Source organism: Eumetopias jubatus, unplaced genomic scaffold, assembly GCF_037043125.1.
Source record: "Eumetopias jubatus isolate StellerSeaLion01/CBP00866 unplaced genomic scaffold, mEumJub1_p1.0 scaffold_3, whole genome shotgun sequence".
Taxonomy (NCBI): domain Eukaryota; kingdom Metazoa; phylum Chordata; class Mammalia; order Carnivora; family Otariidae; genus Eumetopias; species Eumetopias jubatus.
Genome location: NW_028274809.1, coordinates 14,275,105 through 14,302,332, shown reverse-complemented (window position 1 = coordinate 14,302,332; position 27,228 = coordinate 14,275,105). Strand labels below are relative to the sequence as shown.

The window sequence follows — 27,228 nt, the reverse complement described above, 5'->3', positions numbered from 1 at the left end:
AAATATTTTTAACTTTGGTATGCATAGAGTATTTTGACTGAAGGATTCCGGTACTTTTATTGGGTTTACTCTCAAAGTGCTTTGTAGATAAAGAGACAACAATGTACTAACACCTTGTTTGATAAGATTGTGCTACGGTGAGCGCTGTGAATTGTGCAAGACTGTTGAATCACAGATCTGTACTTCTGAAACAAATAACGCAACATATTTTAAGAAAAAAGAAAAAGAAGAAGATAACAGGAGAGGAAGAAAAGGGGAGTATGTCAGAGGGGGAGACGAACCATGAGAGATGATGAACTCTGAAAAACAAACTGAGGGTTCTAGAGGGGAGGGGGGTGGGGGGATGGGTTAGCCTGGTGATGGGTATTGAGGAGGGCACGTTCTGCATGGAGCACTGGGTGTTATGAACAAACAATGAATCATGGAACACTGCACCAAAAACTAATGATGTAATGTATGGTGATTAACATAACAATAAAAAAGATTACACATCTTTTCAGAGTTTAACCCACTGTAATCAGGTTGTGCTCTTAGCCTCTGAAAATGTTCTGTTAAAGAACTGCCAGTCAGAGCTACCCTACAACCCAGCAAGTACACAACTAGGTATTTACCCCAAAGATACAAATGTAGTGATCCAAAGGGGCACCTGCACCCCAATATTCATAGCAGCAATGTCCACAATAGCCAAACTGTGGAAGGAGCCCAGATGTCCATCGACAGATGAATGGATAAAGAAGATGTGATATATATATATATGACATAGATGTAACTAGAGGGCATTATGCTAAGTGAAATAAGTCAACCAGAGAAAGATAATTATATGATCTCCCTCATATGTGGAACTTAAGAAATAAAACAGAGGATCATAGGGGAAGGGAGGGAAAAATAAAAGAAGATGAAATCAGAGAGGGAGACAAACCATGGGAGACTCTTGACCATAGGAAACAGGCTGAGTGTTGCCGGAGGGGAGGGGGGTTGGGGGATGGGAGATGGGATGACCGAGTCATGGACACTAAGAAGGACACATGGTGTAATGAGCACTGGGTGTTGTACACAACTGATGAATCACTGAACTCTACCTCTGAAACTAGTAATACACTGTGTGTTAATTAATGGAATTAAAAAAAAAAAGAACTGCCAATGACTGATTTACCAAATCCAATGTGCCCTTCCTTATGTGATACCTCTTTGGCATTTTGTACCATTGACTCATGGTTGCAATGGACTTTTCTTTAATTCTGAGAAATCAATTTTTTCTTGTTTTCTTCATCTCCCTGTCCACTCCATCTCTGCCTCCTGAGCAGTGCCTTCCTTACTAGCGCCTTAAGTGAGAGTGTAGCCCAAGGACCTTCCCCTCAGCCCCAGCCAAGTCCCCATGGCACTCCTGGTAAACTGTTCCAGGCTCAAAGCTTCTACTTTTCAAAACCAGACCAACTGCCTACCCCTTCCTCCTGCATTGAGACCTACCTATTTATCTCCTTCTCGGGCATCTCTGTCTCTATATGCATGTTGGCCAGTGACATTATCTCATTTGTTTCATCCATCCCTGCTTGAGCAATCTTTACTTTCTTCTGGGCATCTTATTTAAATTACTGGCACAACTATCCAGCTAATAGCCCAACGCAGACATGTGGGAGTGGTTGCCACCATATTCCTCTCCTTTGCTTTCTTTTCAGGCACCAACTTCTGTCAATTCCGTCTCTGTAATAACCCTTTACTATTACCACTATCACACTGCCATATATTAGTGTAGGTCTTTAACCCAGCCGGACTATTAAAATAAATAGTCGTCTATCTGTCCAGCTTCTCTTCAGTCTTATTCACCCCTCTGACATAAGCAAGCCAACCCATTCTCTGGTCTGTTTTTAGCTAATTTTTTCTACCGTGTGAACCTTACCTCATCTCTCTATTTTATAGTAATACTCCAGGGGTACTTGTAAGATTGCTTTGGAAAAATCTGATCACTGGTCTGTTATTTCTTGCCTGGTGGTAAGCTCCTTGAAGGCAAGGACTGTGTTATGTCCACTTGGTATCAACAACTTAGTAAGTGTTTGCTGTTGAATAATAAACCTGGTCCAATCTTTCATGCAGTGGACAAGGCCCTTCACTGCAGACACTTGGTATGTGATCCACAGTAACAGCATAAATCAGTGGAAGAGGAATTTTCTATGTGAAGAACTTAACCCTTTGTAAAGACAGGGTAACCATCTTCACCCAACTGAACTCTAAAGGAGTAGGTTGTTTAAGCCACTGAGTTCACATTTGCTTCTCAGACGAAAAAAAAAATCCAATAATTAAGTAAGGGGTTGCGAGGAGAAATTTAAGGGCTGGAAAAAGGTGCTATTCTGAACTTTATGAGTATTATTATTTACTACAAACTTTGAAATTAACCTTGTGTATATTTTTGATTTGCTTCATGAGGATAAGTCCATAGAACAACTGAAACATGGGGTGTATCTGGGGTTGTGTCCCAGTATTCCGAGAGGTTTACCCTCTGGACAAAGATAGACAATTTTGATACAAATGGTAAGAGGTTTGCCCATGAAAAGAAAGAAATAATTTATTCGATCTTTTGGGAGCTGTAGTATTCCTTTTCTCTTCACCACCATCCGCCTTAATGAAATGCATGTCAAGTTTCATCTAATAGATTATTTTTTTAAAGATTTTATTTGTTTATTTGACAGAGAGAGAGAGAGACAGTGAGAGAGGGAACACAAGCAGGGGGAGTGGGAGAGAGAGAAGCAGGCTTACCACTGAGCAGGGAGTCTGATGCGGGGCTCCATCCCAGGATTCTGGGATCATGACCTGAGCCAAAGGCAGACGCTTAACGACTGAGCCACCGAGGCACCCCTAATAGATTATATTTTTAAAGATTTTTAAAAAAGATTTTATTTATTTATGAGAGAGAGAGAGAATATCAGCGGGAGGAGAGGTGGAGAGAGAAGGAGAAGCAGACTCCCCGCTGAGCAGGGACCTGGATGCAGAGCTCGATCCCAGGACCCTGAGATCAGGACCTGAGCCGAAGGCAGACGCTTAACCTACTGAGCGACTCAGGCGCCCTTTCACCTAATAGATTCTGTTTCACTTGAGCTGTACTGTGTTCCTAGTTTCTGATGATCTCCTTCCCTCAGATTCACATCGGAATTTCTCAGATGGTTTTCAAGAGATGTGGGGAAAATGGACAGAATTTCTTCATGGTAAAATAAATATGGGAAATACTACATGTCATATTCTCTTCTGAGATAATCTCCATGGATATTAGCAAGTTAAAGACTGAGTGTGTGTGTGTGTGTGTGTGTGTGTGTGTGTCCTGTGGACATCCTGCAGACCTGGCTTTCTGCAGAACATTCTGTGCGTCTGTGAAATTGGTGTCTACTCTGATCTCAACCATTTGTTCTGTTGGTTTTTAGTGTGGATTTTCTACCAAAGCCTAGAGATTTCTGCATTGAGTTTGATTTGTACTTCCTGTTCAGTCTTGGGTCTTATTTCATTATTTTTTTTCCCCTAGAGAAGCCAGTATTTCTGGTCTAGAACCTGCTTACAATCTAAACTTTTCCTTGCCCTAACAACCTAATACTATCTGTATGAGGATAGTACATAATCTGTGTGTGTGTGTGTGTGTGTGTGTGTGTGTGTGTGTGTGTGTGTGTATTCATATATAGAAGTAAATGTAGGGGCATCTGGGTGGCTCAGTCCATTAAGCATCTGACTCGATCTCAGCTCAGGTCTTGATCTCAAGGTTGCAAGTTCAAGCCCCGCACTGGGCTCTAAACTTTAAAAAAAAGTAAGTAGATATTTGCTTCTATTCTTTATTTTTTTAATATTAATTTTTTTTGCTTCTATTCTTTTCATGTTTTTATGACTCTTAACATCCCCAAGTGTTTTATGTCTTGACCGAAGTGAGGCTTGCATTCTTGAATTCATGATTTACTTCTTACTTCATCATTATTCTACTCCTGCAGCAGATGGGTTTCCAGAAATTGGAGAGGGCTTTGTTGGCAGAGTAACTTGCTATACCTTAGTATTTTGTCAGTATTTCTCTCAGGCATTCGGGTGAGGTGGTCCCTAGACCCTTGCTCCCTGTTGGGTCACAGTATCTCAATTCTCAATTGCCCGCTTTCATTCTCTTTGTTAAGAGAGACCTAACCGAGAGCTTAGTTTTAATTAGTGTTCTGAGCTACTGGCTTTATATTATTCTGTTGTGTATATTAAAATGAAAACTTCGCTATAGAAGTTTTGCTTAAGAAGTCTGCATCCTGTTTATAGATCTCTTTAATTGCTCCCCCAACCCTCAGTGGGAGGGGTGGTGCTTGCTTTATCACAGAAGTGTTTTGTTTTTTTTATGTTTATAGATGTTGATTTTAAGGCACTTAGGAGAATCAGATAAAGATGCTGCTCCCCAGTTGTTATTCTCCAAGTGTTTTCATATCATTTCTGTATTTATTTTTAGAACACAGTATTAGAACTATTAATGTGCTTATTTAAAGATAAAGAAACGGAGGCAGAAAAAGTTAAATGTGAAGGACATATTCCCTTGTGAACAGTGGAAATACCCTCATCAGATCAGGCTTTTAAATGCATGGTTTAAAGGAATTTCTCAAAGGGTCAGAGGTAGCCAAGTTGGTAAAGACATGGAGCATGGGGGTCAGAGAGACCAGGGCCTTAATTACGACTCTGAGTGAAGTGGGACAAGTTAATCAATCATTCAGAACCTGTTTTCTAGGCTGTAAAGTGAGGTAGTAAGACCTATTACACAGAGTGCTAAAAAATATACGGATATGTACTATGTTGCTCAATGATGGCTTGATGATAATTTATCATAACTTTGTGAAGTGCTTTAGTGAAATAAACCTATACTCTTGTGCGGGGAATATTTAGACATAGTGAATCGACAGGGAAGAGAATTAATAACAGATAAAACAGAAAAGGGACAGACTGTTCATTTTATTTAAACTCCTATTAAAAATATGAAGTCATTCCAGATTAAAAAAAAGAAAAGAAAGCTCGCTGCCTTTCAAAAGGAGCTGAGAATTGTCAAGGTGGAGTGAAGTGAGAGATGATTCAAAATCAGTATTGAACTGGATGTGTTTAAATTGGATTCATGCCAGTTTACTGCTTAGCAACCACGGTATTTGTCCTCGCCACCCCGTGGGGAGCTACAGGGCACTTATTGCAGAGAGGACCACAAAGGTTGCTTAATGCAATGATGCAGAGGCTGTAAGGGAAACACGTGTTTCTGCAAAACGTCAATGAATTCATTTCAGTGCTGGCTTAATCTGGTTTCAAAACCCAGCAATGTTTCTCAAAGTGTGGGTCATTAACTATATGCATCAGAGTTACCAGGCCAAAATGAGTGGGATTGTCAGGGAGGAGACTGAGGGCCGTAGTCCTTCCGGAGGACAGCTTGTAGTAAAGCATCTTCTGGGCACTTAGCATCATGGTTAAGAGGCCGGAGGCCACTGTGATTGCACAGCAAGGGTGGGGACGCTGGATCTGTCCCAGCTGTGTGATGCTGAATACTCGCTTAATCTTTCAATAAAAGTTTCCTCGTCATTACAAATTGCTGCTGCAGCAACATATGTTTATAATCACTGCAAGTACAGGCCTTAGAAGTGTATCTGGCACAAAGAAAGTCGTCGATAAAGGTTAGCTGCTGTTACCTATTGGGGTCGAGACTTCTGGCCAGCATAATTCTCTGGGATCATTTCTCAGTCTTAACCCAGCTCTCTGGTGACCCTTTATTTTTATCTGCTCTCTCCAGGCTTGACTATTCATGTTCTATTATTATCATGTGATATTTGTAACTGGGTTTTTTTTTTCTTCCTATCCTGTAAGTACAGGCTTCCCTTTATTCCCATCCTTAAAACCAAGCAAACTGGCAGTTTTCACAGCTAGTGATACAGAAAAATTAGCAGGGAAGAAAGTAATTTCTTCCCAGGCTTCCTCTTCTTTCTTTTCTTTTCCTTTTTCTACTTTAGATCCACGCAGTTGAGAAAAGCATAAGGTTCATTCATGTTGCCCAGACACGCTCTGTCCTGAGACTTGCAACATAAAATTTTGGGCAGATACCTGGGATCGAAGGTAAAAGACACTGTACTTGACTTCTCCTTGGAGCAGTTCTTAGGACAGAGGAGAAGCCAAGGGTGGAAGTGAGAAAAGCAGGAATAACCCCAGGCTGCAAGCAATTGAAAGGCAGGAACAAGGGTAAAGGGGAGAAATTTTGCCCCAGAAGAAATAACAAGACAAAAGCAAATTTTGTGGTCAATCTCTTCTCCCCCGAAGTTGACGTTCTCAAAAAACTATGGAAATACAGGGGTCAATCTGGCCATTGGAAGTCGTGGTACAGAAGTTCAGGAAAGCAACAACAAAACTAAAGGTCTCTAGGAACCTTAGAATATCTTTACATGTCTCCAGTGTTGTACTGGTCTGCTTTTTAGGTTGCCCTTCCCCTGGGAAAGTAGCTAAACTTGACACTGTGGTTGGATCCAGGGATTGGGGGTGGGGTTTCTGAACCCATCCTGAGATTTAGGATTTGAGCTGACTGGCCCCACCGTGAAGGCATGCCAGATACTAGAACAAGCAGGTGTGAAGAGCCAAGGGCTGCAGCAGGCTGGCCACCAAATCCAAGGTCTCAGAGCCTCAGGTACCAGAGACCAACAGTTAAGACAGCTAAGAACACTTGGTTCATGTGAGAGCTATTTTTCGCAGCCTAAAGCAGACTGCTGAAAACCTAGAAATAGACAAATACCCAACGCACACAGAAGGAGGTAAAAAGACCATGAAATGAAAAGTCCCTAAAATTGTGGAAATGTTTATAAATCCATAGTGGTTCTATTACAAGTGGTTATGAATGGACTGTAAGGGATGAATTTAATTGGCTTCTGTGAGGGACAGAGAAGCCCAGCAGGTGGAATCATAAGCAAAATACACGGGGGATTCTGATCATTCTGTATGATATTTTCATTATCAAAGTAAAATAATAATAATAATAAAAGAATTTGATGTAATCTTTAAGGCAACTAACTAATGACTCAAAGAATAAAGTTAGATTTTAACTTTAAAGAAAATTTTAGGAGAGAGACTTGGGTTTCTTCCAATGCTGGCAGCATTTTAAGATATATTCGAACTAATTTTTTCCAAAACATTTTTTTAATTACAAAAATACATTTGTAACACAACAATACGGAACATATAAACTGAACACCAATGTCTCCCTTCCCCTTTCAATCCCAAACTTGTGACATCACCAATGTTATAAGTTTATTATACAGATTTTAATACTTTTCTAGCCTTATATAAATAAACCATATTTGTGTATATATTTATAGGTGTTATACCTTCAAGCTAACATACTATATATTATGCAACTTACTTCTTTCTCTTAACAACGTATCATGGGCATCCCTGTTAATACATTTAAATATGTCATTTTTATTGGTTATATATTATTATAAAATACAAATGTGCCAAAGTTTATTCAACTCCACCCTTATCAAGTGATATTACAAATTGTTCAGTGTGGCAATACTCATGCTTGTAATTATATTTTTATGCTCTAGTGTTTTTTTCAATAATACGCATGTTACACATTTATATGTACTACTTAAAAGATACACTGGAATTACATTTCAAAAGGTTATAGACATGCACATATTACCAACACTGTGTGATAATGTTTATTTCCTATATTCCCACTGTCACTAAATAATATTCATCTTAAAATTCTTCATACAAGTATTATACATAATTTTTGTTTTAATTTATATTTTCCTGACTCTAAGTAAATGTTGGCAACTTTGTGTGCCCCTTGGCCAACTGCATTTCCTCTTTTTGAACTGTCTGCTCCTGTCTTTTGCTCATATTTTCTTGGGTTATTTATCTTCTTCTTGTTAATTTGTAGGATTTTGAAAATTAAGAGTATGTGTATGTGTGGCAAAAAGATATAATAAGTTGCAAATAAATGCTCTGATTAAATATTTTCTTTTGGTTTTATTTATGGCACCCTTCATCATATAAAAGATTTTTAGTTGCTTAAATCTGTCCATTTCCCTTAAATTTCTGATTAAAAATGTTCTCCTATAGTTTTAATCTTTTTGTTTTTAAAATTAAAATTGTTTTTATTGACCTGAAATTGATTTTTGTCTTAATGTGAGATAGAACTTTATTTTCATACAGAATGAATAACCAAGTGGTATTTTTGAAATTACCTACCCTTGAGAGATATCTGAGAATTTGAAATGCCATGTTTGTCATTTATTAAGTAGCCATATTTACTTGGATATATTTCTAGATACTCTGTTTCACTTCACTTATTTTCTTATTCCAGAAGATAGAAAAATCTGGAGAGTGTCACAATTTTTTAGAGCTAGCACTTGTCTAATACCAAAGTGAGGAAGAAAACTAGAGCCAATTTCACTCAGGAATATAAATTCAAAAGTATGAAATAAAATATTAGCGATTCGAATGGAGTAGAGTGTTAAGGTAATAATACAATTGGAACAAGGAAGTTTACACCAGAAATACAAATATAGGTCCACAGGACAGAAACCTGTTAATTTTATTCCTGAGCTGAATTCAAGTGGTAAAGCTATTATACCAAAAGACTGCATATGGATTTCATACCATAGGGTAGCCAATCTTTAGAAGCACTTAAAGGGACCAAGGAAGATCCTTCTTAGACATTTCTTTTATGCCAGAAACTGTCATAACACCAAATTTCATAAAACATCAAAGATGCTAAAGGCCTTCCTCTAAAATAAAAATTAAGACAGGATGTCCAATATGAGCATTATAATTCAACACCGTTTCAGAGATATCAGATAATAAAACAAGGCAGGAACAAAGAAAATTTTAATTGTTTGCAGATGATATGATACATACTTAAAAATCAAATAAGAACCATAAGTGGTGTCTCTCTAACTGCAAAAAAATAAAGTAAAAAGGAAAACAAAAATTAACATTACAAAAGAACTATTTGGATAAGGAAGTTTAGTGAGCTAGTATACATATTCAAAAGTCAATATATTTTCAAAAATATCAGCAATGAACAGTAAGAAAAATAATTTGTTTTAAAAAAATTCTCGCATTTGCGGGTGCCTGGGTGGCTCAGTCGGTTAAATGTCTGCCTTTGGCTCAGGTCATGATCTCAGGCCCTGGGATAGGGTCCTGCATCGGGGTCCCTGCTCAATGGGGGGGTCTGCTTCTTCCTCTACCCTTCCACCCTGCTCATGATCTCTCTTTCTCTCATGCGGTGCTTTCCCTATCTCAAATAAATAAATAAAATCTTTAAAAAAATTCTCACATTTGCAACAAAAGTATAAAGTACTACAAAGAAATAAATTTATAAACTATAAAGAAATAAATTTAACAACAAGTTAAAGACCTTTATATAAAAGTGCAGTATTTCAGGGAAAAAAAACTCAGGAAGAACTGGTTAAATAGTCCCAGTTATGAATTCAATATCATAAACGTTTCAAATCCTTACCTAAGTTAACACCTATTTACATATTTACGTAAGAACTTTTGCAGACCTTGTCTCACCGGTTCTGATATTTTTTGTGTAAAAAATGATTTGCCAACTCTTTTTTAAACTGTGATGCCCTACCAGATATGAAAACTTCCTCTAAGGTGACTGTAAACAAAATATTATGGTGCTGATGTCACATTTATTACTTTTATCAGTAAATATGAAAATAGTACACCCAGATATCCTGATGTTATCTGGACCTGTACTTTTTCCTTTTTTTTAACTCCTTAGAAGGCAGTAAGTTAATGTGAACTTTGGGGAAAAAATACTGAATTGGAAAAAAAAAGACCCGTAAATTAATGGCAAAAGACTTGGACTGAAGTGTATAATATAAAGCATGTATGATTAATACAGATTGATATTAATACGCATGCTAATAAAGCTAGCTTACATTCATGCACATGTGTTTAAGAGCTAAGAAAGGGTTTTGCTATGGAATGTAGCTTTAATTAAATCCTAAATGGGATACACCATTTTCTCTCAGGATTCAGTTTGATTGACCTGTGCTGAATTTTCCCACTGCATTTTCTGTAAAGGAAGGACTAGCTTCATTTATTCACTCCAGAAGCATCTTCTAAGTAGCTGCCCTAAAGCATCCTAGGTTTGGTTAGAAGAAGCAGCAGTTTTGTAGGTCTCTCTTTACCATATGAATGCAAGCAAATTCTAGAATAACAGATTTTTATCATAGCTGCAGGGATTTACCATGAACTATTTTCATAGTTAGTACTGAAAAAATGTATCTCTCTCTCTTTTTCTAAAGATTTTATTGATTTATTTGTGAAGGAGAGAGACAGAGAGAGAAATAGCGAGAAAGAGTAAGAGCAGGGGACAAGGGAGAGGGAGAAGCAGGGAGCCCAAAGCGGGGCTTGATCCCAGGACCCCGGGATCATGACCTGAGCCAAAGGCAGACACTTGGCTGACTGAGCCACCCAGGCGCCCCGAAAATTTATCTCTTAAAATAGAAACTCTGTTATCCAAAATTCTCCCATCCTATGGCCTTGCCAACAACTCAGTCTAGGTAAACAAAATAAAATCAAATCTTTCCATTAAGAACACAGAAATGCTCCTCAATGTGAGGATTTTAAGGGATGTAAAAGCAAAAGCAAAGAAAGTCCAAAACCTGAAGAGTCACCAGATAATGAAAAATTGATTAGCAGGAAAATGCAAAGAATCTACAGGTGATGCCTGCTGAAAGACATCAATCAATCATAGCATCTGGAATTCTCTACTGAAAAATAGAGGAAGACAATAGTAATAGGAAGTTGTATTGAGCACCACCAGGGGAAAACAAAACTTTATAAAGGACTAGAAGCACACATTTACCTCTTTCACCAGTAAATTTTCTGCTTTGTGCTCTGCATCTTCAGGTACCGTGGAGTACAATGTCCGGATATCCCAAGACACCGTGGCCGTCTGGGAAGAACGATAAAAAGAAATTATGTTCTTCAACTTAGAAGCATTGAGCAGCCCACCATACCAAAAAAAAAAAAAAAAATGCCTTAGATCTTAGCATCTAACAGTAAAAGAAGACAGAGAAACTTTCATTCTCTAGGAGAGAAGAGCCAACTCTCTTGACAGCTCACCAATGTTACTCTCCATCAGTGAAGTTCATCATCTGAGGCTGTTTTATTTCGCTGCAGAAGACAACACTTGGGCCATCTATATGTTTAGACTAGCTTACTTCTATTCTATTTTTTGTTATTGTGCTCCTAAAATAAATTTGAGGTGAAGGAGAAAACTTACAAAAGCATCATGATTTTAATCATATTGTAAATAATTTCTTGAAGATCCACAAGGTAAAGTTAATCCTTTTTAGAAGCTCTGAGTGTATGTGTGTGTGTGTGTGCGTGCGTGCGTGTGTGTGTGTGTGCACAGCCACAATTTTAGGGGTGGGAGGAAAGCAAAGGAGTTCAGTAAACCTGGATCTTGAAGAAAAAAATAACTTACGCTTTTGGTGTCATTACTTCTGTTAAAATAAACAAAATGTTTTCAACTTCAGTGCTCAACAAACAACTCTGCGTTAAATGAATAGATGTAAGTTAAAAGTATAAAAGATCTTAAAATAAAACATCTAAAACAGAATTTCATAGATTGTTTCTTATTTGACATAGAGTCTTCAGTTCCATCAAGCTGGGGGGAGTGTGGGACACCCTAAAAACGGTAGCTTTCCCTCACCAGCCCCCAGCTTTCTTAATCTGTACTACTTGGTGGCTCCAGGGGCCCTGGGGTGATGAGTCCGTTAACATACATGGCACCAACATTTGGGGTCTTTTCCTTTGCATATCCCCAAATCCACAAATGATTCATCAGAGTTTCTAAAGCACAAACTAAAGTTCATTTGAATTGTTCTAGATGAAGGACATTTTTTCTCGACTAATTAAGGAAATAGATGAGAATCTCAAAACCCCTTCTAAGTTTTGGAGAAGATGGATAGGGAAGGGGCTGAGGGCATTTGGTCTTCTGAGGTCACAGAGCTGGGACAAGATCACCACCAACAGCAGCATCAGACTTTTTCTTTCAGTTCGAGACTCATGTTTTCTTCAAATTGCCTTTTTGCTTCACTCTTGATATAAGCTCCCTGAGGCAAGAACCTGGGTCTCTTTCGTTCCCTACTATAACCTCAGTGTCTAGTTGGGTATTTAAATATTTGTTAAGTGTGTTGAGTGTGTGTGAGTATGGATATGTGGGTTCTATGCGTGCGTGCGTGTGTGTGTGTGTGTGTCTGCATAAGCATACATGATTAGGTGTATTGCAGGAGTGTCTGTGAGTATGTGTGCGTGGGTATGTGATGATGCACGATGGTGTGTGTGTAAGTATGTGTAGTGTAAGTGTGTGTGTGGTATGTGTGAGCACGTGTGTGTGTGTGTGCGTGCGCGCACATGTGTGCGCCTGCATGTGCATATTTTGGAGCATGGGGTTTAGATACTGTGAAAGAGGAAGAATGTCATGTGAATCTGACAAAATCAGAGGATAAAACATAATGAGAAAACTAAGTTCTAGATACATCATACGTATGTATAAAAATAATGAGAAAACTAAGTTCTAGATATGTCATTTGGATGTATAGATACATCATATGATAAAAATCAATGCCCATCCTAAAACGCAGCGGTAGACTGAGTTCCCTTGATCCGTGGATTTCACTGCAGTTCTGTGAACACAGTCTGGAAGTGCTACAAGGCCATGGCTATCAATGCAAGTCAAGTGTAGATACACCTACGTCAAGTATGATAGGACCAATTTAGGACATATTATTTAGATTTTACATTTTTGATTCCTTTTGAATTGCCTCTTTCAACTTGCTTCTTTTATGTTGTACACTCTGTTAGAAGATGAACAGTTATAAACTCTATTGAAAGTGTGAAGTAAAAGATTAAAATCCATGCTAAAATTGAGTTTTGGAGATTCTTCTTGGATTTCAATTATCTGGGGAGAATTTGTTTCCTGTCTGGATAGATAATTCTCAGATACACAGTGTAAACCTGCTTGGTGTTTCCAGGGAACATCACATATTATAATCTACTGGCAAGATTAGGGATTTTTTCTTATTAAAACAGTTTTATATATTTCAGCCATTATTTTATAATACATTTTTATATAAAAATATCATTCCTCTTTCTCATTATCCTGTGCAGTCTCCTATTGTTTCCTTGCTTTTAAAAAATAATAGTTGCTCTAAAGTACTCTACGTCTGATGGAGAGTAGAGTAGCATGACTCAAATGTAAACTTCTTCAGTAGCTATACCTAGTGCTCCACTAAGATCATGGCTCTGTGGTATAATACCATCAGTTGAAGACTGAGTTGGTTTAAGAAATTTTTTTTTTCCTTAATGGTAAGCTTCCGGTATCTGGACTCAGGTTTCCAGTAATAATAATCACATAGCCACTTGATTCATGAATGTCATACAGTAAAATTAGAGCCCCAAATGCATAATACATATGCAATGTATGAGATTGGAAATTCATTCAGGTTGGAGCTTATAAAAACGAATTGTGTGTATAACCACGTGTATAATGGCTAGGGGTGATTCCTGGTGACCTCTGGTTATGAAATGATGTTGACTCTTAAAATAAGACAACTGAGTCTGAATCACCCTCATGTAACCATGTGATAAATCTAAAACATTATTTTACAAGTTGCATTATTTCCCATTTGCACATAATACACAAGGCACAAGAAAAGGCATACATGTATAATGAATGCCTATGACATGCTACTGATCTCAGTTGTATTTTGCTGTGCTACTGGAGAATTTGGCTGAAAAAGCAGAAGGCCTCCATAAAGTTTCAACTTTAAGAATTGTGACCCTTCCACTCATGTTTTCTTTCTTCAATGTGTCTCCACTGAAGCAAAGATAAATTGATCAAATAAGAAGAGAAGTATGCAGTCAGTCATATTTGTTACGGGTATTAATATGGTTACGAAGAACTTCTTTTCTGAGAATTTGATGCTTTCAGACCACTAGAAATTGCCTTGGCCACAGCAGACTTCCTGTTCTCTTTTACAAACCTTCTGGTCGACAATTAGTAGAGCTCAGTTGCATGAAACGGATCCGAGACAGCACTGGAACTCGGCCAAGCTCCTCTTTAGGGGGTAGAATTTTATAAGGGGCCTACTGTCCAGAGATTAGGCATTTGGAAATAAAAACTGTCATTCTATTTATGAAACGAACCATGCAGGCCTGTGTTTGCAATTTCAGGTCCATGATACTCAGACATCTTCAACTACTGCCCTGTCACTTTCTGGTTCCTTCCACCCTTTTGTGGGTAGTCTCTGTGGCTTTGACACAGCCACCATTCTGCTGGCTGAAGTGACCACAGAAGACTTCATTCCAAGCACATCACGGCCATTTCTCAATTGGCCAAAGGCCACTGGTCGAAGTCTTAAGAAAAGGGCTGCTTTTCCTATCCCCGGGGCTGAGCAAAAGCCTCCTTTGACAGTACTGTAGATCTCAACTGCTTAAAAAGAAGGACAAAAATGATGGCGTTTATAGTCATCAATCAGTCTGAAGCTGGAGAATTCAACAAGCCTTATAGTTAAGACTATTAACAAATATTTTGTGGATCAATTCCAACCTAAGCATGTGTTTAAAAGTGGTCTTCACCAAATTTTTCAGGTTAAGACACTGATGTGGCCTTATATTCTAGTAGAGTAGACACTTTACACTGTATTAATTGCTTGAAAAACACTTTTTATCACATTCCGAAGAGTACTGTTGTGATTTTGTTTTATTTTTTTAAGTACACGAGAATATCACTTTAATACCTTCGTTGTGCTTACCCTCTCAATAATTTCCTCTTTATGCATTCATTCATTTATTATTATTTTTTTTAAATTTGAGGTAGTTGATGCATAATGTCACATTAGTTTCAGGCGTATAATATAGTGATTTGACAACTCTATATGTTATGCTATGCTCACCATAGCTACCATTTGTCACCATACCACACTATTACAATACCATTGATTATATTCCCTATGCTGTATCTTTTATCTCTGTTAACTTATTCACTGTGCTTTAAGCGGAAGGTCCTTCTTGTTTTGCTGAACTTAAAGTGTACAGGAAATGCACAAAAATTGAGCAGTTGACCATAATTGGACAGTTGTCATCATCCATCCAAGTCAAGCACTGGGACTTATCTATCACAGTATTTAAGAAGATAAGTAGGGGGCACCTGGGTGGCACAGTTGGCTAATTGTCTGACTCTTGATTTCGGCTCAGGTCATGATCCCAGGGTTGTGAGATCAGCCCTGTGTGGAGCCCCATGTTGGGCTCCACGCTCAGTGCGAAGTCTGTTTAAGACTCTCTCCCCTCTGCCCCTCCACCCTGCTCTCTCTCTTTCTCTCTCAAATAAATAAGTAAAATAAAGTAAAATAAAATAAGAATATAAGTAGGGAAGTTCGGGGACGTGGTTTAAGGTTTTTTACTCTTGGATTGGTAAACCACTGAGCAAGTCATTTCATTTTTTTTTTTTTTTGTGATTCATTTTCTAGGCTTCAAAATGTGTCTCGCCTCCTCTAAAGAGGATACATTTTACATATGGGGAAATGTGAACATTCATAGAGCACAGTGCTCCAACAATATACTTATTGCACCTTCCCTTGGCAAGTGCTCAGAGGCTGTGGTCTTAGCTCACTTTCCAGGGAGGCACAGAGAAGAAGCCTGCTCGGTGTGAGGCCTGTGGACATGGCCCCGTGACGAGCAATGGCCTAAGACACCAGCCAACCCGCTTACATCCAGCCTGCCCCACATCTTTCCATATGGCTGCTCACATTCCTTCTTCCACGCTGGGCTCATTCCTGCACGAGCCTTACCCATGCTCCTCCTCCTCTCAGAAAAGTTCTTGCCTTTCCCTGTTCTTTCCTAACCTCAGGCTTAGTATAGGTACCAGCTCCTTTTGAAAATCTTTTCTAATTCATCCAACGTACATTTTCTCTTCTCTGAACTGTGAACTGTACTGTCTGTATCATACATGAAGTCTGCAGCTTCACTCTGGAATATTTTAGATCCAAAAGCTCTGCTAGTGATTAATTCAGTGTGTGTGTATAATTAATTCAGTGTATGCATTGCTGGTATATAAGGAAGCCACATTAGATCCTCTTTGGGAATAAAAGATAACAATAAATGAAATGTTTTCCCATGTTCTTGTTTCTTTGGTATACTTCTTTATTCCTTTTAAAGAATGAAGTACTTGAATATAGACGTGTATTATGATTTTTTTGCACCCTATCTCTGACCATCTATATTACCCTTATCTTAATGCCTAGAAAAATCCCTTCTTAAAAAATAACAGTGCTATTAGGACACAATTGACATGCCATAAAGTTCACCCTTTTAAAGTGTAGAATTCAGTGGTTTTATATATATTCACAGGGTAGTGCAACCATCATCATTTTTTGACTTTAGAATATTTTCATCATGCCCAAAAGAAACTCCATATTTACTAGCAGTTACTTCCTGTTCTTCTTTCTTCTGAGGCTTTGGCAACTGCTGACTTCCTATCTATGGATTTGCCTATTCTGGACATTTCAGTTGGGATCATACCATATGTGGTCTTCTGTGACTGGCTTCTTGAGTTTAGCATAGTGGTTTCAGGTTTCGTCCATGTTGTAGTATGAATCAGTATTTCATTCTTTTTATGACTGAATAATATTCCATCATGTGGATAGACCACATTATATTTATTCATTCATCATTTGATGGACATTTGCACTGTTGGTCTCTTACAAATAATGCTGCTATGAATATTTATGTACCGGCCTTTATGTACACTTTTTGTGTCTCTATGTTCCTAGTTCGATCAAGCCCAGAGAAGTCCCCACATATTCTTACTCAACTGAAATAAGCACTCTAGAATTCTTCACTACCATATCAATTTTCTGATGGTATCGATTGTGGGATTCAAGGAGTTAATATTCCCCCTAATTGTACATCTTATTTTTCTAAGAAGCAGCTGACCATAAGCATGCTGTGTAGACAGAAACGCAAATAGCAAGTCAAGGTACTCGTGTTTGATTTCTGTCCTCACAGATACTCCACATCCTTGAACAAGAGCCTTTGCAAATCTCAGCCTCATTAGCTTAAACGAGAGGAATATTAGAACTTAGAAATAACCTAGTTTGACAAAGACTATCACTTAGCTTTTAAATTGCAATTACAATGTTCTTGCATGAACACTGTGGGCCACTTAAAGCCTACTTTTCAGGCTCAGAAGCCAAGGACTAAAAAGAGGTTGAGAGTTCTATAAAATGTTAGGTAAAGCAAGAAGAAGAAACAAACAAACAAACAAACAAAAAAAAACCAAAACACAAATGACTCAGAACCTTTCTGCTTTTCAATTTAAAAGATATTGAGGTCTTTCTGCTTCCTCTCACCAAAATGACCCACGCAGTTGAGTCTGGAAGTCCCCATATACCAGTTGCTTTTTATAGCTAAAAACATACTGTGGAAAGAACAAGCCAGTGGTATGTTAAGAATTCACGATCCACTCAGTAATAATAATGAGCCAATGAAAACTGCAGGATACACTGGGGAACCCGGAGACACTAATTCTGAATGACTGAGATGAAGAGGGGATTTGAGAAGATTGTGTAACTCTTCAGGCAGGCCATTTCCCATAAGCAACATGGACTTTTGACTTTGGAAAATGGCACTGCCTGGTGTCAAAAGCATAACCTTTCACGTGTAAGCACCGCTTCTTGTTCATACTGGTGCCGTTGATATATGCAGCTTAACTCACAGAAGGTAAGCCATAGAGCTGAGTTGAAATAGAGCAGTTTTGCTGGCACAGTCCAGCTTGAAATGCAGGTGATTGGGTGGTCTTCCGCAGTGTGCTAGCTGGCAGACCTCTGAACTTTCTTATTTAAGGTTTTGTAAGTCCAGTGGTGATTCCACGTCAGGCTTTCTGTATCTGTTATTCAGCAGGAAACTCATTTCTGGCTTTCTTATTTTTTGTTCTGCTGGTTTTTTTTTTAATCAGTCTCTTCTCAAACTGAACCACTCAACACTATGATTCAGTGTGTCCTTGAAACTGTTCTTTAGTTCTTGTTTTTCCTTCCTTACTCTCCTTGCCTATTTTATGAAGCCACAATTTGGTGACTAAGTTCCTTACTTTTTTGTCCTAAGTTTCTATTTCTAACTGCTTCAAAAAGAAAGATGAGAAAAGCAAGAGTTGCAAATACAATGAGTGAAGTAGCACACGTTTTAGAAATGAATGAGTTAAGAATTGCATCTAGACTCCTTATTCTTAGGGATTCATTATGATGCAAGTGGTCCCGAAGATGGTACTGCCTGCTCCCAGGACCCATGCACTGGATGTGCCAAGACAACGGAAAATGCTTCCACCCCAGCTCCTTAACCAGGAAGAAGACGATTGTAACTCAATGTTCCATAATCTTCACTGAAAGCCCACAAGCCTGACGTTGCGTTGGGTACTTGAAATACAGATGCAAAGTGATTTCTCCCATGTCTAGTAACAGTAAGCAGGTACATTAAGGATTACAGAGAGGAAATCAGTCTTTGTTGAGCTCCTTAGCCAGAACAGCTGAATGAGCTTCTGGAGAAGGGGGATCGTGATCTTAGTGCTGTTTCCTATTTTTAAATTTTTAAATTTTTAAAAAATTTTAAATTATTTATTTCTTTTTTTTATTAGTGCTGTTTTCTTAAGGTGGTATGTTGGGTTGTGTCAAAGAGGAAAGTATCGTATTAATGATCACTTTCCTCCTCATCAAGCAAAACCAATTACTTCATTCTCTTTATACTTAAATTTCACTTTGGAATGGACTTTTCATTCCTAAAGGTACTCAAAGGATTAAAGTTATGTTCTAAAATAATAACCTACATGTTTCTGAAAGATAATTCAGGAAATAAGTGTTCATTTTTCCACCTGCCTTGTGCCAAGTGCCACTCTAGTGTCTGGGGGGGCCTCCCAATGATCAAAACGGAACACATCCCCGCCCTGCTCAAGGGTACACCCTCATGGTGAAGAACGAGTGACAGAGGAGAGAAAAAGCAAACTGAGGTCTTTCTAGGTAGTGACAGGGCTAGAAAGAGAAGAAAACAGGGTGGGGTCATAGAGGGACACAGCATGGTTGGAGTCATGGATGCTTCTTTGGAGAGGGAGCATTTGAACTGAATTATGAATGAAAAACAGGGACCTGTTGTGCAAGAGAGCAGACTGGTCCTGACAGAGGCGACGAGCTTGGCAAATTCAGGGAACCAGAGAGAATGTTAGGTATCCATGCAATGACCAAGAGAAACAGGGCAAGGAGATAAAGGCTCTGAGGTCATGCAGAACCAGGTGATGGGGACAATGGCAAGAAGCTGGTTTTGACACCAAAGACAATGGGCAACCACTGAAAAGTTTTAACTAGAGCTGTAGCATTCATTGTCTGATTTGTATTTCTAAAGTTTCTTTTAAATGAGGGCAAAGAAGGAAGCAAGAAGACTGGTTAAAGGCTACTTTTGGGGATCTAGGCAAAAAAAGATGTGGTGGTTTGGGTCAGCAGGGTGAATAGGGAGAAACACTGCAGGAATCCTGTCTTGGTAAAAAATAATCTCCCTTAAGGTGTATCAAATGGCAGTTGAAGCCCCTGTTTCTTGATATGTCTTAACCATAAGAAGCCAGGATTCTTAATCGACTTTATTTTTCATCCCTATTAGGGCACACACTCCTTAAATACAGGGCTTTTGTTTTTCTTGTTGGCCTCACTTGTCTGGGAAGTGCTGTTCTATATTCAGCACCTCGTGGGTGCTGAATAAATATTGATTAAACAAACTCAGTAATGAATCATGTCTGCCTCAAGTGGGGTTGCTTGGTAACATGGAAACATGGAAGTGAGTTGGATTCTCTCATCCGTAGGGCACAACCAGGCTCGGGGCGTTTGGAGGGAGGGTGGGAGGTTTGGAGCTGCTCCCCTCCTTCCATTCTGTGATGCCCCGGGGATGGGGTGGTCATTCTATTATCATTTCCCACTGGGTGAGCAGAGACTGTCCACCCACATCCCAGAGAATCCTTACCCATTGCTCAAAAATGAGCCTGGGAAATGATACTCTAGCCAGGAGAACAGGGGGCTTCCTGTTGGTGAGCAACACCCATGACAGGAGACATGGGCTGTGGATGTAGCAGACAGTGGCAGAGGGTGTTTAAGGAAGGGTCTTTACTCCACACAGAGGGAGATGAAAAACCCCCAAAATGAACCCAGTGTCATTCGTGATGGCAGGGCTGCCCCACCTTTTTCTGTAAAGGGTCAGACTGTAAATATTTTAGAGCCCTCCATCTCTGCTGCATTCCTGTGGTGTGTCATGAAAGCAGCCACAGACAGCAGGTAAAGGAATGGGCATCACTGTGTTCAAATAAAACTTTATTTGTAGATACCAAAACCTGATTTCGTATAATTTTCATGGGTTACAAAATATTCTTTTTTTCCCTTCAATGATTTACCCAGTTCTGTGTAGAAAATAAAACAAGGTAGTATAAAAAAAAAAAACACATAAAAATCATTCTTGGTTCCTGGGACAGATAAAAATAGGCAGCAGACCACCCATGGGCCATGGCTTGTCAACCCTTACTCTGTAGAGGAGAAAAAAGGGAAAACAGTCTATTCAAATTTTGTTCAAAAACTGACAATTTCATGTGGTAATAATATCGAAAGCTTTTTTTTATCACATGTTTGATACACATGACAATTTAGCTGTCTGTATGATATGACACTTTCTGATAATAAGGACTAGGTGGCATCCGATATCTCTTGAGCACCTGCTAATTGGGAGCTACTTTCCCAGCTGGACTCCTAGCTTCCTCCAACACCCTGTTTTATGTTCTCCATGCAGAGGCCGGATGAGTTTTCAATAACATACACCACGTCAGTTTTTCTCCTTCTCGGAACAGTTTGGTGACTTGCCGCTTGCTACTTGTATTTGGAATAAGATGCAAGTGCCTCATCTTGCCCTTGCCAGACCTCATCTCTGACCCCTCTCTCTGTCCAGAGCTGTCCAGGGCCTTTGTGGCAGCTTCCTTCAGCCCGAGACACTCCATCCTTTCTCAGGTTTTAGCATGGTTGGTCTTCCTTGGGAATCCCGAACTTAGTTCAAATGTCACCTCTTTTCTATGACCTGGCCCTGTTTCATATCTTTATTTTCATTATCTTAATTACCTGGTTAATTAGCTTGTTTTCTTATTTTTGCCTGATTCATCTGACTGAAAGGTAAGCTTCATTAAAACCAGGCAGTTCCTGTCTAATCACTGCTGCTTTCTTCCCCAGTCTGAGACTAATGCCTAACAGTCATTAGTATATTTTATATATTTGGTGAATGAATAAAGGAAGGAAATGGTCTGAGGGGTGAGATAATGTTATATTGAGGGTTGTGCTAGTATTTTACCCATTGGGAATGAAGGTGCCTGTGATGACAGTGTTAGGGGTTAGGTGGGGGAGGAAGACAATGACCTTGAGATGGACAAGGACTAGATTTTGGAAATACTCTTGAGCAATGCTAAGGTGTTTGCCCTTCATTTTGAAGGCAATGCGGGTGGCCACAGAAGGGTTTTCAGCAAAGCACAGGAGGAAAGAATTCAGTGTATTTACTGGAAAATAAGGAAGTATGTATGCTATCATATGCTCTGTTTACTCCATTAAGGATGGCAAAGGTCCTGGAGTAATCAGACAATCTTTAACTTAAATGATTGTGGAAAGATGCCAAAAAATGAACTCAAATTCAGTGCAACTGTCACATCCCTTCTGCATGCCTCTACTTTCTTCTGGAGTTGGGGGAATTTGGAGTAGCTTTTGTCATATTTCTGGACAATAGTGCTAGAAGAAAAGGTCTCCAAGTTTCAAGAATTTTTGCATTGTTTGACAGAAAGAGTCTGTTCATAAAGGTTTACCTTCAGTCTGAAAGAAAGTGAGGATGTGGAAATAAAAAAAAAAATGTGGCTCAACTTATGCTTGCAGTTCAAGCCCTCGTGGTCCAACCACGGAAATGACATTTCTGCATGAGATAAACCTCTCTTAAAGTGTGTCAACCAGTAAAGTAGGAGCCATTTAAAAATGTGAAAAACAAATTAGAAGAGTTTCTTTTTTCCTTCCTACGAGTCTATCTCCTCTCTTCCATCGTTCTCTATACTTGGAACAGAAAATGGTGAACTTCCATATACCTTCTTTCTTAATAACCCATGGAGGAAGGTGAAAATAATTCACCTTTAGAAACCAGAAGCCAAAGGTAAGAGAAGAGAAGAGAATAGGAGTGTGAGGCTCTTTGTGGAAGCGTGAGCATGAGGCCTTAGCAACTCAGCAGAGGTTTCCATGGACAGTGGCTACTTCCCAGGGTTACCCTGGAGCGGCCTTTTCATCGGCTTTAAGATACTCATTTATGATGTCTAAGACTACCCCTCTTTTAGGAAAAAACAGAAAAGGTCACCATCTGCCCATTGAGATCTCCGTTTACCCAGATATTTCCTAATAATGTGAAAATGGTTGAGATGACCACAAATGGAATGCTGGAGACACACGGGTGCTCATCAGCCATAATTTTACTGCGTCTGTTTCCAATTCCACAATGAATTGCTTTTTTATTCATTCTTTCTACGACCTTCAGGAGCATTTCACATGCCAGGGAGTACTGTCTTCAGATCATAAATCCTTCCATGAAGATGTGCTGGCCTACATTTCTTTGCCCACAAGCCTCAACAATTCCTTACAAAAGGACAGCCAAGATTAAGGGTGATTTTTAAGAATTGCACGTTCTGTGCCAAGAGATTCCTGCCTCTGCCTTTGGTTGGTTTCGGTTGCTCAGAAGCTTTCAGTTAGAAATGCGCGAGGGAAGAAATGCTCTGTGAGGCTAGGTAAGGCATCAGTTAGAAATGTAGCCATTGGTGGGGACACCGGTACTACCTGGAACCAGGCAGCACCCTGGGCATCTCCTGTCCCAAAAGGCCACTGTGGTACTTTCAGCTGTCAGAGGACGTTGGCCATTCTCTATGGGTGGATGTGGCTTCCCATTGCAGTGACTGTGATGTAGGGTGGCCACAGGAAAGCGTGGAGCACAACCTGAATCTATAAGGGAAGACAGCGACCCAATTTGGGAGGATCTTCTATCACCAGTGAGGCCTTCTCGAACTTAGATGGCTTGGAAAGATAACACTTACTGAAAAGTCGTCACTGGGGAAGAACAGAAGATCTCGAAGGGGATCATTCCGATAGGTCTTTTCAAGTTCTTCAATGACAGTTTCATAATCCAAAGGCTCAAGGAGCCTGGGCTTTTCCTGCTGTGGAAAAAGAAAATATGATATTAACCACCAACACACATAATTTTGTTTCTTCTCAACGCCTGGTTGGATTTCACCTCTTAGCATTACCAAGGCTTTGACACGATGCAGGCCTTCCAATGGAGTCACAGAGACTCCAGGCATTTAGGGCAAAGCCACATAACTATTATTTCCAAATCTGAAATAATATGAGAAGATCTTGAAATACTTCACATCTTGCTCAGTGATTCAAGCTGTTCTCACTGAGCTCCCAAAGCTCATGCTATTCAGCCAAAAACATCCATTGAATCACGTAAACCTTATCCCCGTCAATTTGAAGAAACGTCCTCTGCTTGCTTGCTATAGTATTATGATCATCATCAGTTTTGCTGAATTAGATCCTTCCTTGTGAGGTTTACTTGGCTCTATTTTAAAATGTTGGCTCCCTATTAGCAAGCAAAGTATCACGGGTTGTCTTCGTTGTCACTGAAGCATGGATCCTGTGTCAGGATTAACTGCTTGGCTCTCAGCCTCTTTGACACAACAGAGAGAAGCTGGGTAATTCTCTAACAGAACAGAAAAACGTAACTATTATGGATGCAGTGTGGTGAAAATGGAGAAGAGTCTGGAAAATTAGCCAGATAACAACATGGCTTTAAAATCCTGAAGCCAAGAGGAGAGGCACTTCCCTCGAAGAAATGGCCTATAGCACCAAATGATGAATGTCAGTGGGGAAAAAGGTGTGATTGTCACATTACAGGGTTGATGCATTTACAGCAAACATGTGAGAAAAATGGGTCCCCAAATAAAGAACAAAACATTACAAAACAGAAAACCAAGGGCACAGTCTTGAGTTCCCTAGCCCTTTGATAAAGTATTTGTACAACTTAAATGAAAAAGGATGGTTTTTGAGATTATTTGGGGGCTCTCAGAAGCTGGAGTGGTCACCATGAACTTTGGATGCTAAGGGGAATCTCATAAGTGGAAAAAGTTTTTTTTTCTCTAGCACACCAATGACATCAACAGTTTCCTATCGACCTCACCCCTGCCCAGTCTGCAAAGCACAGAAGTTTAGTTTTGATTTCTCAGGCCTTCTTTGGAAGCTCTCTGCTGGTGAGGCCCCAGAAACTTACACCAAAAAATTTTAATAATTTCTAATTGACTCCTCAAAGTAGCAGTCGATATTTTTCCTAAATACAAACAAAACCAAAAATAAGATGTGACACCGTGGACTGCTAACAAGGATTTCCATGCACTTTCGGCACTAAAATGAAACAGAACAAACCCATTTTACAAATGCTTAAGTGAACTAAGACAATGTAAGGTGAATACTCTCTCTGGAGGGGTCCGTCAAGTAAGACTGCCAGATTTAGCAAATAAAAACAGAGGACTCCATGTAATATTTGGAGAAAAGATGTTTAGTTGTCCAGCGCAACCTCTTTAGTGAAAGACCCGTGTGAAATGTTCACTAGTTTGCAGAAGACACAGAGACACTATGGCAAGATTTAGGCAATTAAAAAAAAAAGTCCTAGAATTCCTGCCTTTTGACATGATTATTCTATGTAGACTTATTTTAAGTTCCAATTCCCTATTTTCCCAGGCCAATGTTAATCTCAAGGACCACAAATTGATGGCTCAAGAGGCAAATGCAGGCTCCAGATGTTAGATTTGGCTTTATTTTAGTTTATTTTTCGTTGGCTTTCAATGTCTTTAAGTAGCCACGACTCACTGGAGCTCAGCTACGGACCACAGTGTTCCATCTCTAGGATCTCTTACCCTGGAACATCACATACTGCTCCTTCAGACCTTCAAGTCTGAAACATGTGGTTTATTTGGGAACCTCTTTTTTTTTTTTCTCCTTTTTATATTGTGCTTGTGCATGAAGTGTAGCAAATGAACCATAGATTTGGTTGGTTATGCCCCTTTCCCTCACTGGTTCTCTTGCTTAAGGATGGTGACACCCTTCAGCACTCATACCAACAGCCCATGATGTAACTACTAATATGTTCTCTCTTTTCCCCGTCCTCACGTTGATATGAACAGGATTTTGAGATTAGTGTGTTGCAATTTATGGGTTTAAAAGCAAATGACATAAGATGTTTTAGGGGGCCTTTTCCCATCCTGTTCTCACCATCCTTTTAATTTTATCTCCCTTAGTTGCAAATGTGAGCAGTAATATCAAGCTGGAGACAAGACCTTCGAAGAAGATGTTTCACAGGGGCCCACACTCCACCTAGAATTAGCCCCACCTCAATTAGTACAGTAGGAAAATCAGAGCTTGCAAGTCACAGGGTATTAATAACACCATAGAAAAATTAAATCCCCAACTCTCCTTGATACACTTAATAAAAGGCATAGCCTGTAAACATCTGTTGGAAGGTATATTTTTATTAATTCATTTCGGGCTAGGACATATCAGCCAATCAATGGATGACATTTATTAAACCTTTCCTGTTTAAATGTTGCCCTGAGGTTATTTTGACACAGGGCAGCAGAACCTAGCAGGGATGCCTCAAATAATGCATTAATTTTTTGACTTCTGAGGGATAGCTTAGTAAAGTTATGTCTTTCCAGGGAATGTGTTGGTCAAGGTGCAGCATTCAAGACATCCAGTGTTTCATAATTTTGTGGATATGAGGTTTAAAAGCAAAAATAACAATGACACATTCTGTAGCACCTAGGGCCTGGGATTTGGCGGTGTTTGGCAGTAATGCTTTATGCATCTGTGATGGTGAGGATCCAGGTCATGTGACCAGTAGTTCTCTCTGGAACAAGAGAGCTGTCTGCTCAGTGTTTCAGTCAAAGAGACAGATGTATATGAGCATGGTAGAATCAGTTAATTTCTCACTATGGCTCCTTGCAGAGATGTTGAGTGAAAATGAGAGCTGAGTAGCATTGATTTATAGCTTTAGAACAGTTAGGTTTTCCCTCCTGAATTTAATGTGCCTCTTTCTTTTGGAAATACACCAACTGGGCTAAGGCGTGTGCCAAAATTATCCTGAATTGGATCGGATTTTTATAGTGCTTTTTACTCTTGTTCTCTCTCAAATGACTAATGAATTTCATTAGCTGTTCTAAAATCGCTCCAGGCATGGGAAAAAGCACCCACCAGTACCTGTTATTATGCAGCGGAGCTGTGTTGCTCCATAGTGGTAACAGGCCCTGTTGTTCTCATAAATATTGAGAGATTTGTTTGATCTACTTTCCCAAATCCACAGCTCTCCTCCAATTCAACATCACAGTAGAAGAATGGGCTCCTGTCACAAAAACAAATGCTTTCTTCCCTTCTTCTTATTCTACAACTTCTCAGGGAATGCCAACACAGTATCTAAGCCCTAGAGTTGGTAAACCTGTCATCTTAGTAACAACCCAGGCTGTCAAGAGTCGTTTGATTTGGTTTGAAGGAGCAGATTGTACATGTCTTAGCTAAAGATGCAAATTTCGAGGACATAGTATACTGTTGCAAGGATCTGAATTAATTTCATAATTATAATTCAAAATCAAATGGGTGAAAAAATGACAACTGAGAATCTCGGCATTTGAAAGTGTGTAACAATGACAAGTTAAATGATTAAATTATCAACCTAGACTTTTCTCCAGAATAGAAGTAAAATCTAACTAAGAAATAACCTAGACTACCTAGACTTATTTTAGGGGAGTCCAAAGTAAAAGGGAGAGTGTGATTATAGGTGTTCTATGCTGAGATGAACAGAGAGTGTAACATGTACTCTGGAACCAGAATTCCTGGGGTTCTAGCTCTGGAATTGCCACTTATGGGCTATGGAATATTGGGCATGTTAATTAGAATCTCTGTGCCTTAGTTTCCAATCTGTAAAATGGACATGTCAGTAGGAGCTACACTATAGGATTAAATGAGACAATATATGTTATACTTTTAGAATAGCACCAAACCCACAGTACTAATTCCATAGGTGTTAAGTAAAGTCTGTGAGTTTAAA

General features: G+C 39.2%; 1 protein-coding gene across 6 annotated transcripts in view; it reads right to left on the bottom strand.

Moving 5' to 3' along the window:
- DOCK10 (dedicator of cytokinesis 10) overlaps positions 1 to 27,228 on the bottom strand; it is a 263,841-nt gene that overhangs the window by 129,445 nt on the left and 107,168 nt on the right. For 4 of the 6 annotated variants that reach the window (XM_088021536.1, XM_088021534.1, XM_088021535.1 and 1 more), the window contains exons 2-3: positions 23,171 to 23,290; positions 10,850 to 10,939 (exon numbers count right to left, since the gene is read on the bottom strand). In XM_088021536.1, the coding sequence (XP_087877662.1) occupies positions 10,850 to 10,939; positions 23,171 to 23,290 (210 nt within the window). The remainder of the gene's footprint in view (positions 1 to 10,849; positions 10,940 to 23,170; positions 23,291 to 27,228) is intronic. The other 2 variants (XM_028105196.1, XM_028105198.2) reach the window with 1 other exon arrangement.